This window comes from Python bivittatus, unplaced genomic scaffold (genome assembly GCF_059951505.1).
Source record: "Python bivittatus isolate LINGU-HERP-01145 unplaced genomic scaffold, Pbiv_v1 ctg000370_np1212, whole genome shotgun sequence".
In the NCBI taxonomy this organism is placed as follows: Eukaryota; Metazoa; Chordata; class Lepidosauria; order Squamata; family Pythonidae; genus Python; species Python bivittatus.
This window is the reverse complement of record NW_028277062.1, coordinates 2690600-2707975: the sequence shown is the minus strand read 5'-3', so window position 1 is coordinate 2707975 and position 17376 is coordinate 2690600. Positions and strand designations below refer to the sequence as shown.

Sequence of the window (17376 nt, the reverse complement as noted above, 5' to 3'; positions counted from 1 at the left end):
AGGTTTGGGCAACCCCAAAATTGTGGGGGGTTTCAGCCTGGGTTCAGCAATTTGTGTGAACCCGAATAACCTAGCCGCGGTTACTGGATGCAGTCGTGGTGATGCACATAGACAGCTGTAACAAGGATTAGATCAATTTGAGCCAAATAAGGTCAGCATCATAATAATTTATTAAATTTATATGCTGCCCTACTCCCAGCAACTCTGTTTGGCTAACAGATGTCACCCTATAAAATACCAGCAGCAGCCAAGTCCAGATGCTTCTCAGGCCATTTACTGTGGAATACGAGGCAAAGAGAAGATGTTACTTTGCTCAGGGCAGCTTGGGCAGTCCCCTCGAGGCTAACCCCCAGAAATCAAGGGGAAAATCCTCTCGAGGCGGGCCAAGGATCCGACTACAGAACAGGAACAGATTTATAGTGAGACAAGATGAATATTTGGCAAAAAAAATTCTTGTACATGAGGCTGAAACTCTGGAAGTGAGTGGTAGCTTTATGCCCACGTGCTTTTTAAAAATTCCTTTAATACAGAAAATAAATGAGGAAGCTTGCAGGCGGAAAAGCAAAACACCTGGTTCTTAGACATCATCTTTTTTTCCAGGAATGCATCCTGAAATACTCCTTCCCACCTACCTTGCAAGATCGTGGTTGTGGGAATAAAGGAGGAGCAAGAAGACCTCCATGTACAATGCTCGACATGTCAAGTTATGCAAAGGCAATAATAGTTAATAACAGGGCTTATTAACTAACAGTTGACCATCCTTCCAGAAGACACGTGTCTTCTTTGTCTCAGTTGCCATTCCAAAAAAAGATGTGCTTGATTTAAGGAGGTAGCAAAACAGGGTCCAGACTCGCCCAGAGGTGCCTCAAATCACCTTGTCCCCTCCAAATCAGGACTGCTGCTCAGTTCTAATTCATAATTATAATTGTAGTTTTTATTTGCCATGCGGCAGTTTTGTGGGGGTGAGGGGCCCCAAACATACTCCCAACACTTCAAATTTTCCCACCATCACCCTCCCAAGCCTCAAGACCACACATTAACGCATCATTAACGGTCCCAGACTTTGCTAAATCAACCTGCAATGCCCTGAAGTACAAACAATAATAATAATGATGTATTAAATTTATATGCTGCCCGACTCCCAGCGACTCTGGGCAGTTTAGAAATTGTTAAAAATATTTAAAAACAAGACAACAAAAAAGAACAGAGATGGCAGTTGTCCTCACCAAAGGCCAGGATGAAGAGCAACGTCTTCAGGGCCCTTCAAAATACCAGCAAAGCGAGGGCCATTTGAATCTTGGGGAGGGGGGCACCTTATTTATTTAACAAATCTATATGGCTGCCCAACTCACCCACAGTGACTCCAGGTGGCTTACAAAGCAAAATCCCCTATACAAAAAAACCATCAACATGGCGGCCAAAAACACAATCAATCGTTCCCGAAGGCAGGGCAGCTACCAGGAAGGTGTGCTTCCGGGGTCCTGAAAGATGGCGCTGTTCAATCAATGGGACCCGGAGTGCGCCAACCCTGCCAGATCAACCAGACAGGTAGGTACTATGGGAGACGGGCAGTCCCTCAAGTAACCAGGCCCTGTGCCACGTAGGCCTTCATAGGTAGCAACCAGCACCTTGAACCGCACCTGGAAGCAAGCTGGCAACCAGTGCAGCTCACGGAGCAGAAGTGTTACCCGGTCATACCGAGGCGTGCTCATTGCTGTCTGCGCTGCTGCATTCTGGACCAGCTGAAGCTTCTGGGCAATCTTCAAGGGCAGTCCCACGTACAGTGCATTGCAGTAGTCAAGCTGTGAGGTGACCAGGGCATAAGTGACTGTCTGAGGAGCACTCCAATCTAGGAAAGGGCACAACTGGCACACCAGATGAAGCTGGGCAAAAGTCTTCCTGGCCACAGTTACCACCTACCCATCAAGCAAGAGCTGTGAGTCCAGGAAGATGCCCAAATTGTGCATCACCCTGCAATGAGGGAGCGCCACCCCACCCAAGGCCAAAGATGGGACATCCCCAGATCTGGGCAGTCCAAACACCCACAGCCCCTCGGTCTTGTAGGACTGAGTCGGAACTGGCTCTTCCCCATCCAAGGACAGAACAGAACCACAACAGCCTCGCTCGGCTGGCCCAGAGTCAAAAGATATGGTTGGGTATCATCAGCGTACTGATGATACCGAACCCCACACCAGCAGAGGACCTCACCCAGCAGTTTCATGTAGATGTGGAAAAGGAGGGGAGAAAGATGGCACCCCACAAATGGGGGGCCCTGGGGGACAATCCCTCCCGACCAACTAACTCTGACTGGAACTGGCCCTGGGGGAAGGAGGAGAGCGACCGTAACACGGTGCCCCCCAAGCCCCAACCCATGAAGCCGGCTCAGAAGGTCACCGTTGTCAACAGCATCGAAAGCCGAGAGATCAAGGAACACCATCGCGGCTCCGCCACAGAATTAGCCACATTTAGCCCTGTCACTAGTTTTTCAAGGTTTGAGTGAAGTTATACAGAGAGAGCGCTAACCATTTATTTTTTTCTACCAGCTTCCTCCAGCCTCGGATTCTATTCTCACTCTCGCTTAGTCAGCCGGGGTTAAAAAAAACACGAAGCTGCTATGCGTAATGAGAGAACTTGGATTTCCTGGAATTCTGCGGCTCACGACTGATGTAATTCTCTAAGTTCATCCTGCACGGTAGGTGGGAGTGGTCTTTAAGAGTCTGCCTAGCATTTCTTTCACTTTTGCACTTAATTCATCAAAGGCCTGTCTCAGTCTCCAATTCTTACCAAGGCACACTAACAATCTCAAGCTGAACCACCCAGGGAGGGAGTTCACGGTTGTCCCCATTTTACTGACTGGGGCACTGAGGCCGAGAACACACGTACAGTACTGTGCAAAAGTTTTAGGCAGGTTCGAAAAAATGCTGTAAAGTAAGAATGCTTTCAAGAATATATATTGTAATTGTGTATGTTTATCAATTTACAAAATGCAAAGGGAGCAAACAGAAGAGAAATCCAAGTCAAATCAATATTTGGTGTGACCCCCCTTTGCCTTCAAAATGGCATCAGTTCTTACACTTGCACACTTTGTACACTTGCACAAAGTCAGGGATCTTGTAGGATTAGAGTCAGGTGTATGATTAACCAATTATACCAAGCAGGTGCTAATGATCATCAGTTTCATATGTAGGTTGAAACACAGTCATTAACTGAAACAGAAACAACTGTGTAGGAGGCTTAAAACAACCAAACTCTGCTACTAAGGTGAGGTTGTGGAAGACAGTTTCATGTCACAGGTCTTACACCATGGCAAGACTGAGCACAGCAACAAGACACGAGCTAGTTAGACTGCATCGGCAAGGTCTCTCCCAGGCAAAAATTTCAAAGCAGACTGGGGTTTCAAGATGTGCTGTTCAAGCTCTTTTGAAGAAGTGCAAAGAAATGGGCAACGTTGAGGACCGTAGACGCAGCGGTCGGCCAAGGAAACTTAATGCAGCAGACGGAAGACACACCATGCTTACTTCCCTTTGACATCAGATGTCCAGCAGTGCCATCAGCACAGAACTGGCGGAAACCAGTGGGACCCAGGTACACCCACCTACTATCTGAAGAAGTCTGGCCAGAAGTGGTCTTCATGGAAGAATTGAGGCCCAAAAGCCATACCTCCAACGTGGAAACAAGGCTAAGCGACTCAACTATGCATGAAAACATAGGAACTGGGGTGCAGAAAAATGGCAGCAGGTGCTCTGGACTGATGAGTCAAAATTTGAAATATTTGGCTGTAGCAGGAGGCAGTTTGTTTGCCGAAGGGCTGGAGAGCGGTACAAGAATGACTGTCTGCAGGCAACAGTGAAGCATGGTGGAGGTTCCTTGCAAGTTAGGGGCTGCATTTCTGCAAATGGAGTTGGAGATTTGGTCAGGATCAATGGTGTCCTCAATGCTGAGAAATACAGCCAGATACTTATCCATCATGCCATACCATCAGGGAGGCGTGTGATTGGCCCCAAATTTATTCTGCAGCAAGACAAGGACCCCAAACATACAGCCAATGTCATTCAGAACTATCTTCAGCGTAAAGAAGAATAAGGAGTCCTGGAAGTGATGGTTTGGCCCCCACAGAGCCCTGATCTCAACATCATCGAGTCTGTCTGGGATTACATGCAGAGACAGAAGGATTAGAGGCAGCCTACATCCACGGGAGATCTGTGGTTAGTTCTCCAAGAAGTTTGGAACAGCCTACCTGCCGAGTTCCTTCAAAAACTGTGTGCAAGTGTACCTAGAAGAACTGATGCTGTTTTGAAGGCAAAGGGCGGTCACGCCAAATATTGATTTGATTTGGATTTCTCTTCTGTTCGCTCACTTGCATTTTGTAAATTGATAAACATAAACAATTACAATATATATTTTTGAAAGCATTCTTTACAGCATTTTTTTCACACCTGCCTAAAACTTTTGCACAGTACTGTACGTACACATGGCCAAGATTGCACTGGCACGTCTGTTCATGGCTAATGCTCCAAACTGTGGGAGGACCGCTTCTGTCAAAGAACGCACAAAACCTCTCCACAGCAGAACAGCGAAGCAACCGGTGAGTAGAAAGCTACTTCTATCTGCGTTCCGCCAAGACATCTGCTTTCCTCCGTGCTACACACACAGCTCTCAACCTTTAATCTCTTAAGCCCCTCCTACTACAAGATCAAAGAACCCGCTTCCCCGATGATGAAAACAGAAAAATCACATATCCAGGAAAGACACTAAAATGTTTTCAAGCAGTTATTTGGTGTCATTTATGGCCAGCCTTAAAGACTGAAGTTTCGCTGACTTGCTGGATGTCCCACCGAGGCTACTTCTGAGTTCTGTTTGTGGTGCGTTGCAGGAGAGCATGTTAGTCTAAAAAAATCAGGAGTCTGGTAGCAACTTTTCCGACTCACTAGTGTTATTAAAAGGCAGAAGCTTTTGTGTGCTAGAGGTTGAGAACCATGTTAACAGAGCTCCCATCCTCTGGCTGGCTGTGGATGATGGTACTAAAGTGCATCTGGAGGGCACCCCATTATATGGAAGGCTGCTTTGCGCAATTACTCGGAAGTAAGCCCCGCTCCATGGATTTAAAGGGAGCTTAATGCCCAGGTAAGGGTTGCAGACCTGCAGGAGCTAAAAGCACTTCCTATAAGGAATCCAAGTAGAAAGTCTTAAGTTGGGCAAGTACAAGCAACTTCTTGCTTTAATGTCTGGAGTAAGGAAGTGCCTTCCAAGACCTGTGTCCCCAACTGACCAGCTGGTCAATCCAGGGCTGATTGTTATTTTCCCCACAGCTTCTACTGAGGGAACACCACACCCTCTTTGGTTAATGGTTATACAGACAAACAAGAATGTTGGACTTTTACCTTACCGAAATAACCAAAAAGATTACAATACACAGTGGGGGAGAAAGAAAAAGAAGGAATAAATTTTAAATCTTGATTTCTTTTTTTTCTTTCTCCCCACCCCATTAAATTAAGAGTCTCAATGTAATTTGCTCAGCTTGGGGAGAAAATCAGATTGAGTTTAGGAGGAATGACCGGGAATGGCCGCAGATGTCCCATTTCAGAGCACAAAACCGTTGGGCCGTCTCACTCTACAGTCATCTAGGAAAGAGGATTCCTGAATTAAGGGAGGCATCTCACTCCCAGATGGATGAAGTTTACCTTCCAGACATGCTGGTAATGCGTCCCTTGAGCAAGTTACTTGGCCACGGTGAGCGTCACCGACTTCCACGGGATTTGCTCTCAGGTTAGGGTGGGGAGGACCAAAGCGGTACCAAGTGCAAGCATAAGGCAAGGAGGGAAATGTTACAAACACCGGTAATCAGGATCCCAAATGCCTGTCAAAAGTTGCAGCAATGAGCTACAATCAGTGTGGCAGGGCAGCAATAAACAAACACAGACGCGATGCGAGCCACGAAGGAAACCATCAGGAGGCTGCAAAGGCACGCAGGAGGCCCAAGGGAGGGGTTAAGGGTCTGTTTTGTCAGGGACCGCGAGGGCATCTGGCTCCGTGGCACCCAGCCGAAAATGCAAATGTTCGGGGGGGGAGAAGCCAACACCGCGCCCGGGCTCCCCGCGCGCTTGACCGGGCTACGGAATCAGCCCATCTTCTGGGGTCGCGCAATACTCCGACTCCAAAGTCCCGAAGCGGGGCGGATTCGTCCGGCGCTCGGAGCGCAGCGAGACCGGCGAGCCCCTCCGCGGCGGCGCGGCGTGAACGCGGCGCACCTGCAGCTATTAACGGACACGAGAGGCAGCGCCCGCCCCGGCTCCGCTCTCCTCGCAGGCAAGCCCCGTTTCCCCAGCGAGGCTCCCCCACGCCCCGTCACCGACTTCCCAAACGGCGCGCGGCGGCCGGCCAGCCGGCCGGGCCGGACCGGACCGGACCGACCCAAGCGCTGGCCCAGCGGCGGCGCGGCCACGCAAACGCGCGCAGGCGGCCCCCGCGGTCCGACCGCGGCGCCGGCGGCGCTCGCCCCACGTGGCCGAGGCGCACCTGAGCGGCGCCCGCGGCCAATGGGGGCGTGGGGGGCGTGGCCGGGAGGGGCATAAAAGTCAAGGTAGCGGCCGGTAGGCAGCGGCGACACCTGATTGGCCGGAGCGCGCGTGGGCGAAGGGGTGGCAAAAGCGGCCGTTGCTGATTGGGCGTTGGCGCCGCGAGGAGCGAGGGTGTGTCCCCAGGCGCGAGGCGCGGGTTCGGCGGCCGCAGCGGCAGGAGCGGCGGCGGCGGCGGCGGCGGCGGCGGCGGCGGCACCAACGGGCGGGCGGGCGGCTGGCAGCCAGCAGCAGCAGCAGCAGAGCGGCGGCGGCGGGGATGCTGAGCGAAGCGGAGAGCGGGGGCGGAGCCGTTCCCGGCACCGGAGAGAGCCCCGCGGGGGAACCGGCGGCCGGGGTGGCCAAGCCCGCGGCCCCCGCGGGCGGCGTCGCGGCTCGGAGCCAGGCGGCCAAGCGCGTCCTAGGTGAGGGGGCGGGGCCGCGGGGGAGCCGTTGCGGGCGGGGCGGGGCCTGGGCGCGCGGGCGGGCGGGGCTTGCCGGAGGGGCGGGGCCAAGCCCCTCGCCGGGGCGGCCGCCCTGCCGGCCCCCTTTCCCCGCGGCCGGCTGGCCGGCCGGCCGGCGGCGCGGGACTACAGCTCCCATCATCCGGGTCGCGGGAGGTGGGCTTTGTAGCGGCTGGGGGGCGCTGCCCTCTTCGGGGCTCCGCGGCTGGGCACATGGGTCGTTGGGCAGCCGCCGGCGCTCTCGGCTTCCCCTCGCCGGCCTGGAAGGGGCGCCCCGCGCTGGGCATCCCGCCCGCCCGCAGAGCGAGTGCGGCGGTCGGCGGGCCACGGCGCGCCCGCGTTGCGGTTTGCAGCGCGCGATGGCGGGGGGAAGAGTCGGGCCGCTCGGCGGGGGCTGGGAGGGGGGGGAGGAGGAGGAGGAGGAGGGAGGATGGGGGTCCCGCCTGGCCCAGGAGCCCCCGCCGGCCGGGCCACCTCCGGGCTGGAAGCTGGGGCGGTGCGGAGCCGGCGCTGGGCTCGCGTCTGGCCCGGCCCCCTCGCCTGCTCGGAGCGCCTCAGATGCTCTTGGAGAAACGCGGCGAGCCTCCCGAGGGACGCCTCCGGCCAGGGTCAATTGCGACCGGGTGGCAGGCCGCCCTTCTGCGCTCCAGAGTCTCTGGAGCCTCGAACCGGATTGTTCCCGGGCTGCTAAAGCCCCCCAGCCTGCACGATGGGCAGGATGTCAGCGGGCAGCCCCGAGCGCTCTTGGCCCGCTGGACCAGGATGACGGGGAGGCTGGCTCCAAAAGCAGCAGCCCTTCCTCTCTGGGCATGGGGACGTGCCTCTCCACGTGTCACCAGTCTTCTTTCTTCCTGCAATGACTTCCAGCCACCCAGGTGCAGGGCACAGTGAAATGGTTCAACGTCCGCAATGGCTATGGATTTATAAACAGGTGAGCCTTCCCCGCCTGCTTCCCAAAAGTGAGCTTTTTAATCCTGAGAGATTTTTACAAAGGGTCTTGGTGGACTTCATCCCTCTAGAGAAATGGTCAGCTGGGGTTCTGACAGGTTAAATTTAATCCAGTGAGAAACTTTGGCTGTCTCGTGAAGGTAAAATCTCATTTGCTTTAATGTTTAGGTGTTATTAGATACTCCAACTGTCTGACTTAAGAACCCAACAAAGAGATTCCCTCGCTCTAGTTGTGCTGTGTAAAAGGCTGGCCTCCCTCGTCAGAGGGTTGAAGGGCATCGTCTGGAATAAAGCTGCATCCCTTGGGGGTATTGGCATCTCTCTCCCTACTAACTTAGTGCGTTTCTCTACCTTGTCAATAAGAAGGCTCAGCCGGAGCCTGGAGCTGGTTCTGCCGCTCAGTGCCAACTTCCTCCTCCTGGAGAAAAGCAACTGACTCAGAGGAGCAAAGATTACCTGGCAAATGTGGTTGTTGGTCAGATGACCAGCTATCGTTTTTCTGTTTGTGTGGCTTCAGAAATCTGGGCTGGCTCATTGACCTAACCTGCCAGAGAAAACATTTGTTGGAGTGGCCTAAACAAACAGCTGGCCGAGCCAAGTAGAATAACTGGGATGCCTTATCTGTGCTCTGTCCTTGTACCAAGATGCCCCCTTGGGCTGACAGCGTGTATAGGAAATGTGTGATGCCAGCAGGGAGCCCCAGGTCCGTGTGTCAGACATGGCATGGATTTCAGATGAGGTGGATGGGACAGGCTAAGAGCTTCTGGCAAAGTCACAAGGCAGATGTAGATGTGTCTTCATGTTGGCTGTGCTTCATTTATTTTGATGGGTCTGGTACTTCTTCCTGGAAAAATTCCGTTGGGAATTAAGGGACTTTTCTCCTTTGTGGCTTTCAATTCACGGCTTAAAGATCCGAAACTTCATGCTGGGCTCCCGTTGTACAAGATGCATCAGATCGCAAAAAACAAATTTATAATCAGTTTGGGGACAAAGGCTAGTTGGATGCCTGTCCCCATTGAGGAGGTACAAAGTAGGGTATCCAAAGGACCTTCGTTCCTCCAGTTGGTTTGGCACAAGCTTCTGGTCAGGCTGACATCTCATGGATGTTGGGCTCGGGGGTCAAAGGAAGACTCAGTTCCTGAGCTTTTCTAATGCCTTTAGTCAAACACAGTCTGGTTAGAATTTGGAGGCAGGGCTTGTAGATCTCCTTAAAGCTCCCACTTTATCTCCCAATTTTAGTCCTGATTCAGCACAAACAGTTCTGAGCCCGAAGGATGAATGATTTCAGGTTTACGTCTTTTCCTTCCTTCCCCTCTCCCTCCCTCCTTACAGGAATGATACCAAAGAGGATGTGTTTGTGCACCAGGTAAGAACTAAGCATCGGACAGGTTAATTTCATTTTTAAATTCCCCTTTCTGTTATTCCTTAAGCATACACCTTAGTCCTTGCTGCCTTGCTCCTTGTAGTAAGCTAGAGTTAGCAAAGACAGTTAGAGTTCGTTCCTCTGTTGACATTTTGGGAAGCGTTGGTGCTACAACTTTTGGGAATTTCATTCCTGTAGCAATAGTAGCTGACACCTGCTAGATGAACAGCAACATTTCCTTTAGATCAAGCATCTACTTTGTATATAATGCCTCCCCAGCGAAGGATAACTTGTCCAACGTCTTTGTATCCGTCTTTGGATACTGTACTTCAGTTAAAACGCCCGGCTGAAGCTTCCTGAGCTAGAGAGAGGCGCTGTGACACAAGCTCATGAGAGCATCGGGGGCTCCATTAATTATTACTGTAAACCAGCCCCACTTGCGTCTCTTCCTGCAATGCCTCCGTTTCAGCGTGATTTAGCTGTTCTCGCTGGGAGCCATTGACACCCTTATCTCTCCCAATACGGTAATGAATTCCCTAGTGTAATTGCACGCCTGTGTGAAGATGTTCTTTGTTCAATTGCCTATTCCTAATTGCCAGGCCCTGCAAAAAAGCTTCGAAAAGGCAGTTGGCTAGTTCATGATTGTCAAAGCCCACAACCAGGGATGGTGTGATGGGTGCAGAGTTTTTGGCTTCTTGCTTCAAACCCCCCTCCCCAAATGTTTCTGCATCCTTGGAAAATCAGTGCAGTGTAAATGCACCAAGGCTCTGCCTTCCCTTTTACAAAAAGTTGATAAGGGGAAGTGGGAGGCACTTGATACGTAGGCTAATCCTTGCGCCCAAAAAGCTCATTCTGCCTTGTCTTTCCTCCTTACTAGACAGCGATCAAGAGAAACAATCCTCGTAAATTCCTGCGAAGTGTTGGAGATGGGGAGACGGTGGAGTTCGATGTTGTGGAAGGAGAGAAGGTGCGGCCTCACAGTGGCCTTGGCCGGGCGTCCTTCCAGGGCCGTGCCGGGGTCTCCCGGCTGACCCTTTCCTCCTTGTCTTCCGCAGGGGGCTGAGGCGGCCAACGTCACCGGCCCCGGCGGCGTCCCCGTGAAGGGCAGCCGCTATGCTCCCAACCGCCGCCGCTTCCGCAGGTTTATCCCCAGGCCCCGGCAGGCTCCGCTGCCTCCGGATGCTGCCCGGCCAGAAGGGGCCGCGGAGACTGTCAGCGAGGGGGAGAGAGTGGACGACGCGGTACAGCAGCGCCCTCGCAGGAGGCGCCCCCCGCCCTTCTTCTTCCGCCGGAGATTTGTGCGAGGGCCCCGGGCTCAGTCCCAGCAGCAGCAGGCCCAGCCAGCGGAAGTGAGTCCTCCTGCCAGCTCCTGGGGCCACAGAGCCAGTCGCCCCATTGCTTTCTGGACTGTGGCCGTTAGCCCCGGGGGTAGAAAGGGGACCTTTGCCTCTCGCGCTTGATGATCGGCAGCCAGGATTCCCACCCAGTCCTGCTCCATGGAATTAATTTGTTTGGACAGCACCCAGAGCCGTCTGGGGTTGTGACGGTGCCGGCCCCTGGGAACACCCGATTCAAAGAGTGCCTCTGGGCCCCATGTGGGAAACGGGGAAGGGGCTTGGAGGCTCAAGTGTGGGCAGTCCCAGACAAAGGAAAGGCTGCCTGTGGGCTGAGGGGCAGCACTGAGGTCCTTTGCCCAAGTCGCCTTTTTTGTGTCTACAGAGGGGGTGCGTTAAATGGTTTGCTTTTAGTACATTGGGCATTTCCCCTGGTTTTTGTGAGTAGTGGGTAGGTTACATTGGCTCTTGGCGCAGAAGGATGTTTGCTGGTTTCTTCGACCATTGGTGGAAGAAAAAGGCATCTGGTTCTGCTTTCCAGGACCAAATGGGAGGTTTGGCCTTTGAGAATGAAGCCCTGCCTGTCCCTGTTGCTCAGTTTCACGGCTGAGCTGCTTCTCTTCCTGCATTGCTGGCGTGCTTCCTGGGTGGTTGGGGGCCATTTTGTGAGAGCACCCCCAGCCCTCTCAGATGCGCCGGCAGGTGGATGTCCCTTCCAGCTGGAGCCCGAGGACCTTCGAATGACCGCGCTCTTCCTTCCCAGGGCTCCGAAAGCACAGACCCCAAAGATGCTACCCAGCCTGAAGGAGACCAGCCCCAGCAGATCCAGGCCGGGGAAAGAGCCCCCGCGCCTCGTTTCCGTCCCAGATACCGCAGGCAAGTCTTTCTCTACCTGGCAGCCCCAGGGAAGATGGCCAAGCCACCATCTTCCCCTGGTTAAGGTAGGGCTGCGTTGGCCTAGCCAAAGGGAGCAGGTTTCCCCACACAGGTTAGCAGGAGCAGGATTGTACGGAATAGAGTCATGAGACCACACCGGGATTGTTCTGGTTTTTAGCGAGGGAGAAATAGCGGTTTGCTTGATGGTGAAGTGGGTCGATCGGGCAAAATGTGAAGATTCCTCTGAAATCTAGTAGAAGCCATAGGAAACGCTGACGGAAGGGGTTGGTCTGTGCGCTCTCAAAGAGACAAGGAATTGGCACAAGTGGAGTTTAGAAGATTCCTGTATCGCTCCCGTAATCAAGTGGCATTCAGCAGAATAAGGCTGCCATAAGTAGCGAATCTGCTAAATGTTTCGATTGTGCCCACCATTCTTAAGTTTTTAAAAACCACGGTGCTCCAAGGCTTTCTTGCTTACCTCCGGCCACCAAATCTTGAGCAAAATCGCTTTGAAAGCTCTGCAGGCCTCGGCTGTGGGAAATTCCTGGAGGGAATGGCAAAGCTGGTGAGCGGCTGCTGACGGCCACGCGGAAAGCTTATTCTGCTCTAGGGCGTCCCCAGTTCTTTGGGCGCGGGGGGGTCTCTTTCTGCAAGGGGGAAGAAGGCCGTGAGCTGATTCCCACCCCGTGTCCTGCCCAGACCTTTCCGCCCCCGTCCACCGCAGCAGCCCACCACGGAGGGAGGAGACGGCGAGACGAAAGCAGCACAAGCCCCAGCGGACGGGATCCGTCCCGAGCCACAACGGCAGCGCAATCGGCCTTACTTCCAGCGTCGACGCCAGCAGACAGCTGCAGCTCGCCAGACGGCAGCTGAGGTGAGGGCAGGGAACGGTGGGTGATGTGCTGGTTGCGGGCCGGGCCCGCTGGGCGGAATTGTTCTGCACAACAGAAGGGGGCAGCGTCTGCTTGAAGACCTCCGCAAGCCCCGGCTGGCTTAAAAGGGTTTTAAAATGTAGAGGACGGTAATGGAAAGTAAAGTACCAGCCTCTGCTTTTGCCTTCACTTCCGAGGATGGCTCTGAGCCCACAAAGGTGTTTTGGGTATCCTAAGGGTATCTAATTTATCTTCTAGGAAACTCCCCCAGGCAGGGAGGAGAGGTGGGTAGAAAGCTTCCTTGGGAAGGGTTGTTCTAGTGGGTTTTCAAAAGTCCAGACTTCCCCCCACCCCAAATTTCCACTTTTAAGCAACTTTTGCTTTTCTTCTTTTTATATAATTTCCCTTTGTGTCCAATAGTGGTACAGATAGACCTCACTTAATGACAATAATTGGGAGCAGAAACTCTGTCATTAAGTGATGTGGTTGTAAGTTGAAAAACCATGTGACTGTGCTGTTTAGTGACAGCAGTCCCAACAATCTTGGTTCCATCGTGAAGCAAGGACCTCACGTGACCGTGACTTGCAACTTCCTGCCAGCTTTCCCATTGACTTTGCTTGTTGGAAGCTGGCAGGGAAGGTCGCAAATGGCGATCACTTGACCACAGGATGCTGCAACAGTCAAAAGTGTGGGCCCGAAAGCTGAGTGCCCGAAACATGATCACGTGACTGCAGGGATACCGCAATGGCCGCAAGTTGGAGGACCGGTTGTATGTACCACTCGTTCAGCGCCGTCATAACTTCAAACAGTTGCTGAACGAGGGATTGTTAACCGAGGACCACTTGTAATTAAAAATGCTGATGGATTTCAGTTGCTGAGGTGGGCAGGAACCCTTGATGTGGTAATCATAATACCTTTACATCATAGAATCATAGAACAAAAGGGTTCAAGGTGATCTTGGAGATAATCTAATCCAACCCCCTGCCTAGCGCAGGGATCTACAACTCCAGCATCCCTGGCAGATGGCCATCCAGCCTGTTTCAGTGCCTCCGGCCGAGGTGAGTCCAGCAGCTCCAAAGCAGCCTGTTCCACTGATGAGCAGCTCTTCCTGTTAGAAAATTCCTCCTGATGTCCCGCCAACATTTGCTTCCTTGTAATCTGAATACCTTGTTTCCTGTCCTGTCGCTCTGACCCAGTCTGCCCCGTCTTCCGTGTGACGGCCCTCCAGGTGCTTGGAGACTGCTGTCATGTCTTCCTGCAATCTCCTCTTCTCTACTAAGACAGGGAGCAGGTCCCCACATCTTAACGCCAGGAGGGACTTTGCTCGCAATAGTCTATTTAATTTGGCAAAGCACCAGAGCTGGAACCAGATGTGCGAAGCGAAGTATTCCGCTAGAATGTCATCAAGGTCTCAAGCAGAGGAATTTAAAATGGCCCACTCTCTCTCCCTCAAGACCGACCTTAAGCAGAAAAGCTGTGGGTAGCCACTTTTATTACTATTGTAGCATCCTGTGCAAGGCAACACGTATGGGGGTCTCCCCATGCTTTATTTTCCAAGGAACAGCCCTGTGAGGTTGGCTGCGCAGAGCACTGGCAACGGGTCAAGGCACCGAATGAGTCTCCGTGTCTGAAGATGGATTCCAATTGAAATTTCCAGAGCCAAGTCCAACACTTGGCACCCTCCCCTACCTGGACTTTTATGTTAATTTGGAATTTGGGAAGATGGGGGCAACGTCGGCATTCCCCTTCACTTTGCCTTTAGGGTCAAAAAGGTTACCTCTGTTACTTTATGGCAGTGTTTCTCAACCTTGGCTGCTTGAAGATGGGTGGACTTCAACTCCCAGAATTCAAGTCCACCCATCTTCAAGCGGCCAAGGTTGAGAAACACCGCTTTACAGTTAGTATATCCATGCCTTCTAAGCTTTTGTTTTTCTGAAATAATTCAAACTCTGATTGCTGTAGAAAGCAGCTTTCCTGGCTTCTGAATGCCCGAGGTGCCTTCGCTCAATCCACAAGGAAGGCGGGATGGGGAAGGTCTCCCTTACCCCACGGGTGCCCCGCACTGGCTGGTCGTCTTCCCTGCGTGGCTACCTGTGCAGCCCCTTCCCCTGCAGGTCTCCGCTCAGACACGTGAGCCTCCTCTCTTCTGCCCTAGGCCCCCACCGCTACCAAGGAGCAGCCGGCTCCCAGCTCCGCAGCTGCCGGCGGAGACACCCCTGCTGCCAGCGCTCCTGCGATGACTCAAGAAGCCGCAGTGGAAGCCAGCAAGCCTGCTTCCCCAGCCCAGGAAAGTCCCACCCAGCCGCTGCCGGAAATCCAGCAACAGCTTGTGGATGTAAGCAGGGCACCCCATATCCCCGGGATCGCTCCCCTAGGGGTCCCAAGGCGGCTCCCCCACGGGATGCCTTGGAGAGACGCGCTGGACGTGGGCTGGCCCTGTGGTGCCTTTCTGGGCCACGAGGGGTCCCCCTCGAGCTGGGCTGCAGCGGGCGTTTGCAGCCTGCTGCCTTCCGTTGCAGATTTCAACACCTGAGCCAGGGGGAGAGCTTGCCCCAGCCTTACTGGCATGAAGACCTGCACACAATGAGGGGATGCCAAGAGCTGTGATCTGGTAAGGGGGGCTGGGCAGGGAGCGAGTCGGCAGTGGGTGGGGGGTTTCCCAAGATGGTGAATTTGGAGGAGTTTCAACTCTGCTCCAATGTATTTTCACAACAAACCTATGAGGTAGGCCGGGTTGAAAGAGGCTGATTGATTTGAAGTCGGCTAATAATAAAACATTGTTAATCCGTGACCCTCCAAACATGAACTTACATTTTGGGTTAGTTGGAAAAGACTTGCCGTTCAGTTCGCACTAAATTTTCTTGATTTGATGCATTGGGGAGGGGGGCTCTGAAAGCTGCCAGACGTCTGGAATGCAAACGAACGTCTCTGAAATTTCTGGAGCAGGACAGCGTTCTTCCTCCCCTCACGATGCTTCTAGTGTTTCATTGGCCAGGTATCTCTCCGATGCAGTAACAAGGGAAGATTTGTTGGGAAATCTGGGCTTTTTCTCGGCCCGCCAGCTACCCCTGATGCCCCTGGCTAGCTGCCTGGTTAAAGCAGAAGCCCTTCCTGCCTGTCAAGCCATCAGAGCTGTTTGGGAGCTGCCAATAAGTTGTGCTTGTCTTGCTCAGCAGTTGTTTTAGGCATGGGGGCCTTGCATCTCCTGCTGAAAATTCAGATTAGGTTTGCATTCCTCTTCCTAATCAGTTTTCAGAGTCCTCCTGGGTGTGTGTGTGTGTGTGTGTGTGTGTGTGTGTGTGTGTGTTCGTGTTCCTCCTGCTCCCTGTGAACGTGGCCATAGCTGCCCTTCCTTTGATGGCCTCCCTGGGAAGAGCAGCCTGCCGCCGTTCCTTTGCGCCAAGGGGCTCCCCAGGGCCGTTTCTGCGATGGCACCTGACTGCGATTCCCTCCCTTACAGGTATCCACAATGTGCCTCCAACCCAAGTTACCTCATCCTGCACTTGAAGAGACCCCAAACTTCACCAATACCCCCTTTGCTGCTGTTGAAGCCCTAAATGTTAAAATAATAAACCTGACGGGGGAACTTGACCAAAGAGAAAAGTCACTTTGCTTTAAAAAAACCTTCGGAGGGGTTTGTCTTCCCCCTCCCACAGCTTTGCCAGTTAGAGAAAAAGAAACTGGCTGTTGAATCTTCAGTTAATTTTTTTCTCCCCCCATTGTTGAAGAACACCCTGTGTGAACCATTGTGTGCAGTTTGGGCGTCAGTAAAAAGAAAAAAAAATTTGCACAGAGCTGTGTGTCACCTGTTTTCTGTCAAAAATTAAATGGTATTTTTAAACTGGAGGTAGGATTTTCTTTGCCATCCTTTGTCATAGCGAATGCCCTCGTGTCTTTGATCTGACTTCCTAAAACCTGTCAAAATCCTTGCTGGCGGCAACAGAGCGGGTTTCCTTTGCCCTGAATTAAACCTGCCGAGTGGAGCGCTAAAAGATCACGAGTTGGTGCTCTCGAGCAGAGCCGCACGGTCGGCGCAGGGCTGGAGCATCAGGCCCCCTCCCTTGGTGGCTTTCTGGGACCTAGCTGTGGGTTTTAGAAAAGGAGCCCCACAAACCTGAAGGACCACCACCTCCTCCTCCTCCTCGCTGGAATGCAACGTTTCCGCCTTAAAGGAACGGCAGCCGATGCTCAACAGGCACGGGGGGGGGGGGCATGGCTTCGCTGTTCCTCCCAGAGAGGCAGATGAGACAGGCGCAGCTGGGGGTTTGTTTGAAAGGGGCTGCTAAGGGGCGAGAGCGTTGCTCCACCTTCTCTAAGCCTGCAGCCTGGTCCTGAGCCCAGCCGGCTTAGATCGAATTGGCACCTCTTCCAGAGCCCACGGGTGGGTGGGGAGCCCCCGTGACCTAATGGTGCACGCGGCATCACTCTGCCTGGGTGCTCTCCAGGGCCCAGGTCTGTATGGCGGGTGGGGGGCAAGGTGGCATCTGCACACCTGGGTTGGGCTGTTGGCCACTCCAAAGGAGGGAGAGGTAGTTGCTAGCCCGTACGTGAGGAAAGGGCCGTCGCTCCTGGAAGAGCGCATGGGGTGGGGGAGGAAGACGATGGCAAAGGCTGTGTGGGTCTCAAAAAGCTGCTGGATGTGGGGCTGATCAACTGCTCTGCATAAGGAGGGCGGAAATATTTCTTCCCCTTCCCTGGGAAAACATGAGCAAGCCATTTGAATAAAGAGGGATATCTCTGTAGGAGAAGGTCAGAAGTTTCTCAAGGGAAGCCATGTGAACAGCCGTGAAAGGAAGTCTAGAATTGCTCCAAAGCCTTCAGGAATAGCTCTTTCCACGGACAGGCCACGCACTGGGGAGTTAATGTTCTCCTGGTTTCTCTAATGTGATTCATGGATTAGAGTCCAGCTGCCTCCTATGTTTTGCAGGGCATCTGAACATTCCCATTGCCTTTGGGAACTAATTT

The 17376-nt window shown here is 53.2% G+C and overlaps 1 protein-coding gene across 2 annotated transcripts; it reads left to right on the top strand.

Annotated features, from left to right (window-relative positions):
* Window positions 1-6597: 6597 nt before the first annotated feature.
* YBX2 (Y-box binding protein 2) lies at window positions 6598-16255 on the top strand. 2 transcript variants are annotated; one of them, XM_088142123.1, is made up of 10 exons: window positions 6600-6979; window positions 7886-7949; window positions 9299-9332; window positions 10207-10296; window positions 10385-10678; window positions 11427-11539; window positions 12239-12413; window positions 14567-14746; window positions 14931-15022; window positions 15872-16255. In XM_088142123.1, exons 1-9 carry the CDS (start codon window positions 6835-6837, stop codon window positions 14979-14981), a joined length of 1146 nt encoding a protein of 381 aa, XP_087998249.1. In that variant the 5' UTR covers window positions 6600-6834; the 3' UTR covers window positions 14982-15022; window positions 15872-16255. The 2 variants fall into 2 exon arrangements, 1 of the variants encoding a protein (XP_087998249.1); XR_015796461.1 differs by lacking the exons at window positions 14931-15022; window positions 15872-16255 and adding an exon at window positions 13339-13469 and having other exon boundaries at window positions 6598-6979; window positions 14567-14652.
* The last annotated feature ends 1121 nt before the right edge of the window (window positions 16256-17376 follow it).